The 12,024-nt window shown below is 39.6% G+C and overlaps 1 protein-coding gene across 3 annotated transcripts in view; it reads left to right on the top strand.

Moving 5' to 3' along the window:
* The window catches only part of LOC117506954 (RNA-binding Raly-like protein), a 448,208-nt gene that overhangs the window by 308,645 nt on the left and 127,539 nt on the right, over window positions 1-12,024 (top strand). Inside the window, exon 1 of one of the 3 annotated variants that reach the window (XM_034166646.1) lies at window positions 2,688-2,857. The exons of the other annotated variants lie outside the window; for them this stretch is intronic. Within the exon in view, the coding sequence (XP_034022537.1) occupies window positions 2,821-2,857 (37 nt within the window). The 5' untranslated portion in view covers window positions 2,688-2,820. Of the gene's footprint in view, window positions 1-2,687; window positions 2,858-12,024 lie in introns of those variants that run through there. 3 annotated transcript variants of the gene reach the window in all.

Raw genomic sequence — 12,024 nt, 5'->3', positions numbered from 1 at the left:
ACAGTATGGTCATAATTTAATATGCCTAAAAGTTTTTAAGTCCATTGTTGTGCAATCTAATTGCTATAGGCACAAAAGACTTGCTGTACCTTGTGGTCCTAATTTTCCTTTGCAGAGGAGTGAAAAGAATTATAAGAAGAGTTTTTCAAGAGCCAAGGACCACTTGTGGAGAGGTTCAGAAAGACCTGAAATTAGCAGGTATAATTGTTTAAATGAAAACAATAAGTAATGCACTCAACTGCCATATGTGCGCTCGCTACACAAGACTCCATTGCTGAAGAAAAAGCAGTTTGAAGGGAGATGGGTTGAAGGGGTGGTGATGGTCTAGTGGTTAAGCATTGGGTTTCAGACCAGAGGATCATGGTCTAGTGGTTAAGCATTGGGTTTCAGACCAGAGGATCCTTGGTTCAAATCCCAGCCTGACTGGAACATCAATAATCACTTTGGGCAAGGTCCTTAATCCCCGAGTTGCTCCCAGTGTGTAGTGAGCACCTTGCATGGCAACACCCTGACATCGGTGTGTGAGTGTGTCTGTGTGAATGGGTGAATGTGAGGCATCATTGTAAAGTGCTTTGAGCATCTGATGCAGATGGAAAAGCGCTATATAAATGCAGTCCATTTACCATTTGAAGCTTGTTTAAAGTTTGCTGCACAACATTTAGACAAGCCCGTGACATACTGGGAGAATATAGACTGGCTAGATGAGACCAGTATGTCATAATCCACACCATGTTTGGTGTGCACATCCAGCCCAGTCTCACTTTTTCTTTTTTTTCTTCTTTTTGAAGGCAGATTTGAGTCAAATTTTTTTTTTTTTTTAACTCATTATGACTAACCCTACTCCTACCCCAAACCCTAAACTTAACCATAACCTAATCTTACTCCTTCCTCCCACCCTATATTTTGTACTGCTGAATCACGACTTGCCATGAGACCGGGTTGGCACAACACCCCAAGAACACCATACCAACAGTGACGTTGGGAGGTGTTAACATCATGGTGTGGGGCTGTTTTTCAGGATATGACACTGGCAAACCTCATATAACTGAAGGAAGGATGAATGGAAAAATGAACTGAGACATTCTTGATAAAAATCTACCAAGATGGTGAAGATTAAACGAGGGTGGACATTTCAGCAAGACAATGATTCCAAACATATAGCCAAGGAAACTCTGAACTTGTTTCAGAGAATGAAAATAAAGCTGCTAGAATGGCCCAGCCAAACTTGACTTGAACCCAATAGAAAATCTATGGAAAGAAGAACTAAAGATCAGAGTTCATAGAAGAGGTCCACAGAACGTGTGTGTGGACAAATGGGCCAAAATCACACCTGAGCAACACATGTGACTAGTTTCTCCATACAGGAGGCATCTTGAAGCTGTCATTACCGACAAAAGCTTTTCTACGCAGTATTAAATAAATTACAGTATGTGTGTTCAATTTTTACATCCTCCAAGGACGTAATAAAAACATCTGTGTTTATTTATTTACTTGTCTGTCTGTTTGCAGGATTACATCAAAACTACTGCACAAATTTTGACAAACTTTTCACCACGGATAATTAGGCCATGGAAGACTCCATTAACTTTTGGAGGTGATCTGGATCCAGATTCTGGATCAAGATTTCACTTTATATAGGCTTTGAAGGATTAGGTCAAAACTACTTCACAGATTCTAACCTAATTTTCACCACAGATTTTCACCACAGAATTTTTGGAGGTGATCTGGCTCTGGATTGATGGATGTTAGAAATCTCGGCTTGCTCTTGGTAAATGGTAAATGGACTGCATTTATATAGCGCTTTTCCATCCACATCAGATGCTCAAAGAACTTTACAATAATGCGTCACATTCACCTCGATGTCAGGGTGCTGCCATACAAGGCGCTCACGACACACCGGGAGCAATAGGGGATTACTAACGATTAACCTAGGGCCCTATTTTTGATTCAGCCTGATTTTCCAGTCAGGCTGGGATCTGAACCAAGGATCTTCTGGTCTCAAGCCCAATGCCTTAACCACTAGACCATCACCTCCCCTTTTTGTTGTCCCTTCGGCTGCTCCTTTGTTTGCACTCGGGGTCCAAATCCAAGGTGGATCTGCATGTTGAATTGGCACAGGTTTTACGCCGGATGCCCTTCCTGACACAACTCCACATTGCATGGAGAAATGTGGCAGGGGTGGGATTTTAACCTGGAACCTTCTGCACTGAAACCAAGCTCATTAACCACTTGGCCACCACACCCTAATTGTTGTCATATTACACGTAAGTTAATTTCTGTTCTTGTTTTGATGTCTTTTGTATGTGTAGATTATGTGGGTTACCACCACATCTGGTGAAAAGTTCATGTCAATAGCACCTTTAGAAATCATTTACTGAGAAAAATGTTGACGCGTTCAATACTTATTTTGCCAGCTGCATGTCAACCTCTATCTTTTTTCTTTGACTCAAACCTTTGTGACATCATACAGTCATAATACTGAACAGCTTCCCACCTTTGAATATCACATATACCAAACAAATGTAATTTTTATCACAGCAGTCATCTGACTGAAGTAGTAAATGGAACAATGTTCCAGCTTCAGGGTGACTGTGAGTTTTCTCGGTGTGTGTGAGTGCACTGGGTGTCGCGGGTCCCGGTCTCCCCCTCTGCTGTGGCTCAGCTTGGTACAATCCTCGCTCCAGAAGTGCCTTCAGTTCTGGTGTGAAGGGCTAATTTATTTCCAGTCAGATCAGAAAAGTGCAGCGCAGTGTGACGCTCGGTGCCTTTCTTAGTGCGTGAAAAAGGATCTGAAAGAGCGCAAAGCTGGACCCCTACATCATGACCATGTACAAGAGGAAGCGCCGCAATCACAGGTGTAAGTTTGCGCTGCGCCATAACACCGACCGGGATTTTTTTTTCCTGTCTGTCTGTGTCATTGTGACGACATCGGACTTAAGTTGAAAATATCCAGCGCCTCATGAATGCATGTTAAAATGCATGAAATTTGTCAGAATGTAGCGCCAAAGTTAAATATTATCTGCCTGATTAAGAGTCAGGTTTTGTTTTTACTGTGATATTTTATTTTCGAATATTACGCTGTTTATTTATTATTTATTTATTTATTTATTTATTTATTTGTGTGGCGCGGTGGGATAGCTTTATTTTGAAAAGCCAAACGTGTTCCCAGCCGTCCAGAGAGTAACAAGCCCTTATATCTGGGGGAGGGAAAAAAAAATTAACTAAATATATGTTATTGTGTCGTTGACTGTTGTACCCATGCTCCAAGTTATATAGTAATACGCAAATACATTTAAATAAATTTATTGGCCTAGAACTGATAAATGTATGTAGTTAAGCAAAAACATTTATTCTGTTGTTCATTTTTATGTTTTTTGTTTGTTTTGCTGTTGTACACCAACAGCAAGTTAATTGAATTATGCTGTTATGCTATATATTGTCATGAACCCATGATAATTCCCAATGAAATGATTTAAAAAATAGGTAGTATGGTGGCTTAGTGGTTAGCACTGTTGCCTGACAGTAAGAAGGTCGTGGGACTGATTCCCGCTTGTGGCCTTTCTGTGTGGAGTTTGCATGTTCTCCGTGGGTTCCCTCTGGATGCTCCGGCTTCCTCCCACATCCAAAGACATGCAGGTTAGGTGGAATGGAAAGTTTAAATTGTGCTTGCGGGAGTGAATGTGTTTGTCTGCATGTGGCTCTGCGACAGACTGGCGTCTTCTCCAGCGTACCCTGTCTCATTCCCATGTGACTGCTGAAATAGAGGATGAGGATAGAGGATGAAGATGAGTGAGTGATTGGTTGGCTGTCAGTTCTTGTCTATTCATGGTCATGACTAACTAACAAATTTGAATGTAAGTATCTTGCAGATTTAAAAAAAATTTTTTTAATTAATTTATTTATTTCTTTATATGGGCACTATAGTTTTAATTTGAAATCCCATACTTGTTGCCAGATGTCCAGAGAGACACAAGCAAATATTTGTGAGATTTGATAAAAATAAAATTCTCACTTATGTAAAAAACAAAAGAAAAAAATCTGGTCTTGATTGTATGCGACTGTACACCTGCATCAGTTTAATTGAATTATCCTGATGTCTTAATGCTGATGTGTTAATTTGCATGAAATGTGTCAGAGTGTAGCACCAGTGTTAAAAGAAATATTATCAACCTGTTTTGCTGTCAGTTTTGGTCTTCCCTGTCATGTTTTATTCATGAATTGTCATGACTAACCCACTAATTTTGTCAATGTAGCTTTATTTTGAAAAGCCATACTTGATGTCATATCTCCAGAGAGAAACAAGCAGCCATATCTGTGAAAATAAGTCCGAAAGATGCAACCCCATAGTTTTTTTTTTTGTTTTTTGTTTTTTGTTTTTTTTTTATTGTGCTACTCATTCTCTTGTACACAGTTTCCAAGTTAAAAAAAATAAATAAATAATGTTTGCTTTTTGATATCTGGTATTTGATGTAGGAATTGTAGATGTGAATGATTTTCAAGAGATCTCACCCTCAGTTTTATCCAATCCATGCAGATTCACAACCTTTATGTGGTAATTTTACAAGCACAAGTCATCATAAAAAAGCAACATACCATCGATATTCATAAATATAGTGACAAAGAAAATTTCTACTAATAAAGTGAACCTGTGAACTCATTCTGGCAGACAATTTGAGTGCTTGCAACACATACACCAATATACCTCAAATTTTCATTATTGCTGCATACTTCCCGTCAAGATGCTTTGTCATGTGATCCTCTAAAATTTTGTCTAAATACGGCGGGTTATTTAAGATACAAAATTTCCAAGCTTTCCCTCTGCTCTGATTTGGGAGAAATGCCTGTCAAATTATCACAGCTGTTATCTCAAGCAAGCATCTGTGAGGAGTGATGTTATCAAAGTCTAGCTGCCAAACTCAGACCAATGTGCTGCTGTTGCAAAAAAAAATCTGCGTGATTGACTGTCAGTGGAGACATTTAACAATTTAGATGGTGTTTTGTCATCTATGTGTGTATGGAGCAAACAAGGCAACGTCTGCGCATGTGGCTCCTACTGTTTATAGTCAATATTCAGTTATAAGATGTGCAGCCAGTCTGCTTTGTGTGATCTCAGAAGCTAAGCAGTGCAGGATCTGGTTCGTACTTGGATAGGGGACCTCTTCGGAACACCAGCGGCTGTGTGCGTTTCACCCAGGTGACACTGGAGTTGCGTCAGGAAGGGCATCCGGCATAAAACTTGTGCCAAATACCAATGTAGATCTGGCTGTATCCACTGTGGTGACCCCGAAAGAAAAACAAAAAAAACAAAAACAGGAGCAGCCAAATGGACAACAGCAACAGTTCAATTATAACAAGTAAAAGCTTAAAAGTGCTTATAATAAACAGGCATGGCAACAGTGAAAGCCACCCTCACAACTGCTTTGTTGCCTTTGGTATTGGTTGCATTCTGCTGAGGTTTGCAGGCATTATTGTGAAATATGTTGCTGTAAGTTGTTAATTAGTAATGAAAATGGTGCTTTTATCCTCCTCAGCCCACAGCGAGCTGCTATGGTTGAAATTTTAAAGGTGACAAACAAGGCGTGCTCCAGAGTCCAGTAGTCCTGCTGCTACTTTTAGTGCACACACAAATTCAGATTTTTAAAAGGAAGAGCTCCATTAGAGCTAAAATGTTAATTTGAGTATTTCATTAAGTCATTACCCTATTTTGAAAATTTTCTTTTCAGAGACAGCTGCCTTTTATTGCCGACAGCTGTATAAATGTGATAATTTGCTTATTTTATTGGAAATTGAAGCTTTTTGAGTTTTGAACTGTTTATTTATGTGTTTTATATATATATATATATATATATATATATATATATATATATATATATATATATATATATATATAAGTTCATATAGAATTAAATGCACTCTACTACAGTGCTAAATCAACTCTGAAATTTTGTGGTGGTTTAACCTTAATTTATTAAGTATATACGCATAATATTAGAGATTATCAGCTGCAGATAGATTAAACTCCACAACATTCTGATTCTATCATGCATTGCCTCAACACAGGCAAGGTAGGAGAAAACCCAAATTGGAACTCTGGAGCACAGAAGAGTCAGTGTCAGGAGACGGGAGCAGGCGAGAAAACCCAGGAGCTGCCAAGCAAAAGAGTGACAGAAATGAAACGCTGCCGAATCCCTGCGTGGGCTAAAACTGATGTTGAGTCTGTTTAAGAGGATGTTCTGCATTTTGTCTGTGCACATCAGGTAGAAAAAGGACCCAGTACCTATAGACTGCAGAGCGTCACGTCAAAAGTTAGCTTTTGTTGGTGAAGTGTTTATTAAGTTTGTCTTTAATGAGATAACTACAAACTTGGTGCTTGGAAGAAATGCAGACACATCTCTGAAAGTTAAAACTTCTATTTTTTAAGTGGTAGCGTTGGGGTGGCAATACATTTATTTCATTACTTCATGAGGTCACCAGGATTAAAGCTATAGTATGTAGGATTTAGGGGTGTTTATTAGCAGAAGTAGAATATAGCATTCATAAACATGTGTCCTTTAGTGTATAAACCTGTAATCAATGTGTTTTCATAAGCTTAGAATGAGCACTTTATATCTACATGGGAACAGGCATATTACTGGTCGCAAGGGCGCATGAATCTCCGTCGCTAAAGACAGTGTTGTGAAAAGTAACTTTGACAAGTTACTTTTTTAGTTACTTTTTTAGTTGCTTTATGCAGTTGCTTTATGCAGTTACTTCATTAGCAGCATTATGCAATTACTTTATTAGAATCTGCTGAAAACTTGCAACTAATAAGTAATGTAACTAATAAGGTAACAAGTAATGTAACTTGGTTACTTGTAAGATTGAGCAATCAGCAAAGTAACTCATCAGCAAAGTAAATAATAGTTACTTTTCTGAGTACTAAATCTTAAAAATAACCAAATTAGATTATGAGTAACTTTATTAATTACATTCAGCAGCTGCCGACAAGGTGTCTGCAGCTGCTAATGAACTAACTGTATGAAGTAACTGTAAAATATAACTGTATAAATTAACTAATGAAGTAACTTTCCAAAGTTACTTTCCCCAACACTGGCTAAAGAAGCAAAAACATGAAGGGAAACAAATCACCCTCTGCATACCGTCATCAGCAAATTATAAAATGGTAAATGGACTGCATTTATATAGTGCTTTTCCATCTGCATCAGACGCTCAAAGCGCTTTACAAATAATGCCTCTTTAGCCACAGACTGCTCCTTCCCAAGTGCAGGACCAACAGACTGAGAAACTCCTTTGTCCCTCAGGCCATCAGACTGTACAACTCCTCATTCAGGGGGTGGAGGAGTAACGGGAAGACAGTGGTCAGGAATGAGAAGGAGAGGAACAGTAGTAGCCAGTAATCCAGTATTGATCAGTATGTCTGGTATTTATATTGTGTATCTGTATTTATATTTATATTTGCAAGCTGTTTTTCTTTTTTTCACTTTTGATACTCTGTGTGTAGGGCTGAAACAATTAGAGTAACTAAACAAAACAAAAAATGTTCGAGGTAAATTCTGTGCCTTGAAGCTTCGTTTAACATTGTAATACATATGACAGGCCTGTGTGTGGTGCTGCAACATCCCCAGAAAAAAAACAGAAGACTAGAGCATAACAGCTAATCAAATTGCCAACGATAGCTACCACTTTCCAACGCGAGACACAGAGTAAAATAAAGCCTTTTAAGAGAAAGACGGTCCACACTGATCATCTGAAATAGACTGACTGCACATTTAAAGCGAAGCAGTGTGTTCGTCTATTTTTAAAAAACACACGGTCTGCTTTAGGTGGAGAGTGACTATTGACCCGGCGGCCGGCTGCTGTCTCTCTACCGGGTGTAAGGGGCAGTCAGACGGGGCAGGTCACAGCTCCGTCCCCGGCTACATTGACAAACAGCAGAAGTCCACTCTTTCTTCTTTTTTCCCCTCAGGCTCACACTGAGTGTTTCGCTTTTTTGGGCAACACACAACACTTTAGAAACACAGTAACTTAAATAAAATAATAATAATAATAATAATAATAAAAATAATAATAAAAAACTGACTGTGAGGCTTGCATGTTCAATCTCCAGCTGAAATGCATCTGCTGAATCGCAGAGAAAGAGTCACGCAGGGACTCAGTTAACCAACCTTTATTTAAAAAAAAACAACAACCATAAAAATGGGTTCATTTTACAAGTTGGAGAAAACAAAACAGAAAGCCACATCCCATCGCCATTTCAGCAAAATGTCAACACTGGCGCAGCGATATTGTGCCATTGCTTAGGGAGAGCCCTGGACTATTGATATTTAAAAACACAAAAGTACTTTTTATCCAATTACTCGATCAATTGCCAGAATAATCAGTCGAATACTCATTATTAAAATAATCAATAGCTGCAGCCCTATCTGTGTGCTTCTTACCCTGTGTGCTGCTATACAATACTTCTGGAATCTCAATTTCCCCTGAGGGAGTCTTCCCAAGGGATCAATACATTTTTATCTAATTTAATCTAAATGTGATGAGTGACAGCACAATGCAGTCTGTAACCACACCACTAGATGTCACAAACCCTACACACTGTAGCTTTAAATTAATTTAATACAATTGTAGCCTATAAGATTTTCTTGTTTACAATTTTCTGAAAGCGGAAAACTGCTTTTCTCTGTTGGACCTTTTGAAAGTCCCTATTAAACTAGTGAATTAGTCAATTATGAGTTATCAACTAATTTAGCTCAGACAACAGAAAAGCAATTGTTCAGCATAAGAGAGTTTTTGTAATTTTTCAGAGGTATTAATCTAACATGCAGGATTGGTATCATCTTAAATAGTGACCTTCAGTCAGTGGACATACTCAGTCAGTTTCAAGTAAAGTTGATGCCTGTCAGGGGATGTGACCAACCCTACCGGCGGTCGCAACTTCTTATCTTTTCTGCTGGAATTATAATTCAGAGACTTCTCATATTAACTGTGTTACATAATCCAGTTTCATAAATCCTGTTTTTGTAGAGTAGAAATGGTTCTAAAAATAAACAGTTTGCAGTCAGTTGTAAGAGCAGAGTGGACAGTAAAAGACATACTGTTGCAGCCGTTGTTAATCAATGGATGTCTTGATTACAGCACTTGAGAAGCTGAGCGAGGAGGTCACATGTCTGGGTTTGGGATTGTCCTGTGTCAAGGCTGAGTTCCAGGCTTCAATGACGTCCTGACGCCAGAAGTAGGTCTGTATGGTGTATATGTCGTATTTGAGAGACGTTCGCTTTTCTCAACTTCATGTTTCTGGTTCCTCAGCTTTTGAGATCGAGAGACGCTCGAGAAGAGCTTATAGAGTCGTGATGAGGTCCCTGGACAGAGGGGTTTAGTGATGCTGATACCTTTGTTGGAGAATATAGGTTGAAGCTTTTAGCGTCCTGCTGCTTCCTGTCTTATTGTATGGTTGTGAGACTTGGAGACAAACCAGTGACTTATGGTGTCAGCTTAGCAGAGGTGAGACGAAGTCACCATCAAGTCATGAATCAACAAGTCTCAAGTCACCTTGCAAACAATTGCTGGTAATTTTGACTGGAGTCTTGACTTGGGACTTGCAGATTGATGACTTAAGAATGACTTGACAGCGACTTTGTCCCACCTCTGCAACTTAGTACAAGGTCCCTTTGGAGGTTGCTTTTGTACCACTGGAATGACTTTGTGTCAAATAAACGATTACTTCAGGAGACTTGGATGAGGAGCACCGATTACATTGTGAGGAACGTCAGCTACAACATGTTTCTTTGGGCAAGATCCAGCCTGGAAGTGTCCCAGTGTTGGGGAGCACGGTAACTGCAGAAGGCCAACAGGACATCCACATTTCATCTGGCTGCAGCAGATAGTTGGCTGCTATCAGAATGGTTGTCTGCCTGTGTGGTTGCTGTCCAGGAACTGGGGAAGTTCCACACTGTGGTGGATACAGCGATGTGCAGCATCATGTACTCTTGAATTGGTCTTAGGCCTTTGTATCATGGCCAGTCAAAAATTCTAACATTGTACTTATCACAGCGCTCTACAATATAGGAAAATAAAATTAAGTAACTCAAGTTTATCAGCTTTGCTCTGAGTGCTGTTCTGAATGCACCACCACCAGTTTTTGCCTATGCAACAGTTTTTTTTCCCACAAATAATTTGGTATATGACCATGTTTCCCAAACTGGGGTGCATGGCCTGGGGGTGCACATGAGAACATATGTTTGTGTTTTTGTCTTATTTGTTTTGCTCTTTATCAGAAGACGACTGTACACTGAGCACATTTGAGCACTGTTGTTATCTCTGCTGGTGTGATTTGTTTAATTGATTTAAAACAAGACTTCATTTCTTTTTTTCTCTCTCTGTCCAGCTAGAAACGAGAGTCTTTATGAGTGGAAAGTCATAAATATTTGAGATTATGCAGCTCAGAATTCTTTGGAGATCAAAAGAGGTTCCAGCCCTCTACACCACTAGGATGTTTTTTTTTCCCCACTTTATGTGCATGTGTTAGACTGTGTACTGTGTGTGGTTACACGTGCACATCTTCAGTCTTAGAACACTTTGAAGAAAATGGAATTGCAATTGATCAGGCGAAGAAATGCCTCTTAGGCAAAAAAAAAAAAAAATTCTCTGCTGCTTTTTCTGAGTGTCTGGACTGGGTCTTGATTGAGGGTCTGCAGTGCATGACAAATGACAAATGTCATTCTGTGCTGCAAATAGTGTGTGCATGTTGTGTACGAGTGTGGTGGAGCGAGGGGGAAGATGCAGGCTGGTATACCTCCTGTCAGATGTCCTCCATGTATCTTAAGCTACATGTCAAGGGCAGTTGTGTTTGTGTGTGTGTGTGTGTGTGTGTGTGTGTGTGTGTGTGGGGGGGGGGGGGTGTCAGACATGTTGTATTTTGACTGAATTATCAATTTGCATGTCCTCAGAATACAAATCCTGACCAACCCATTCCCTGGCAGAATTTTTAGTGGAGGCTGCTCTGCTCTTCAATAAATCACAAACAATTACAGTGCGGTAGAGCTGAAATGATTCATCAATTAGACTCTTCTGAGATTCCCATTTCTCTCACAAAGGAGCCAGAAATAATTGAACTGCATACCGCCAACATGTGAATGCAGTATGGAGTTGTCTTTCTTGTATTCACAGAGAATAGTACTACTTGGATTTGTTTTGGAGCTATAACAATGACACTGAGCAGGATGGTGGTGAAAGCAGGTGATAGGTTGCTCCAAGTGACGTCATCCTTCCTTCCATTTTACAAACCCACTTATTGCAGTTAAGGGTCATTGGGACACTGGAGGCTATCCCAGCAGTCACTGGGCGAGAGGCGGGGTACACTCTGGACAAGTTGCTACCACCACCAACTGGTACATTTTTTCCACTTCTATTTGAACCCAGCAGAGGGCTTTTGGAAGAGCTTTATTAATCAGTCAGTCTTGATGTCAGCTATTGGTAAAGGCCATTAATCAATTACCAATGCCACAGTTTGACTTAAACTAGCTTTCCAGATGTGAGGAGTTGCTCCTTTACTGGCTTTGACTTATTAAATGCTTTTATTAAACTTATTAAATGCTCTATGTCTTGGACAGTAGAGTGACTTCAGGCGTTCCTCTGCTATTGTACAGTGGTAGGCTGTATGCCAGGCCAATGGTAGTGGTTGCCTGATATTTTTAAAAAGTACAATTTCAAACTGGAATAATAATCAGAGAAAGTCAAGACCTGCTGTGGGCAGTTGTACCATTTTCTGCTTTGTTGCTGAAGGCAGTCATAAAAAATCTGTAAAGGTACCACTGGTAACAAATTAGCTTCACATGGAAGTGTTTTAACTTGAGTCGAGTGGGAACTCTTCACCGTAAAGGTGATGGTGTTGCAGAGAGTTTACGAGAGCAAGGTATTGGGGCTTTGCTGAAATTAAAGTTTTCCAAAAATAAAAATAGATGGGGAAAGAAGACTGATGACCTGGAGTACCTTCAAGTTATATTCTTAAAGAAGGAAAAACAAGCA

Source organism: Thalassophryne amazonica, chromosome 1 (genome assembly GCF_902500255.1).
Source record: "Thalassophryne amazonica chromosome 1, fThaAma1.1, whole genome shotgun sequence".
NCBI classification, from domain to species: domain Eukaryota; kingdom Metazoa; phylum Chordata; class Actinopteri; order Batrachoidiformes; family Batrachoididae; genus Thalassophryne; species Thalassophryne amazonica.
This window is presented reverse-complemented; position numbering and strand designations above follow the sequence as displayed.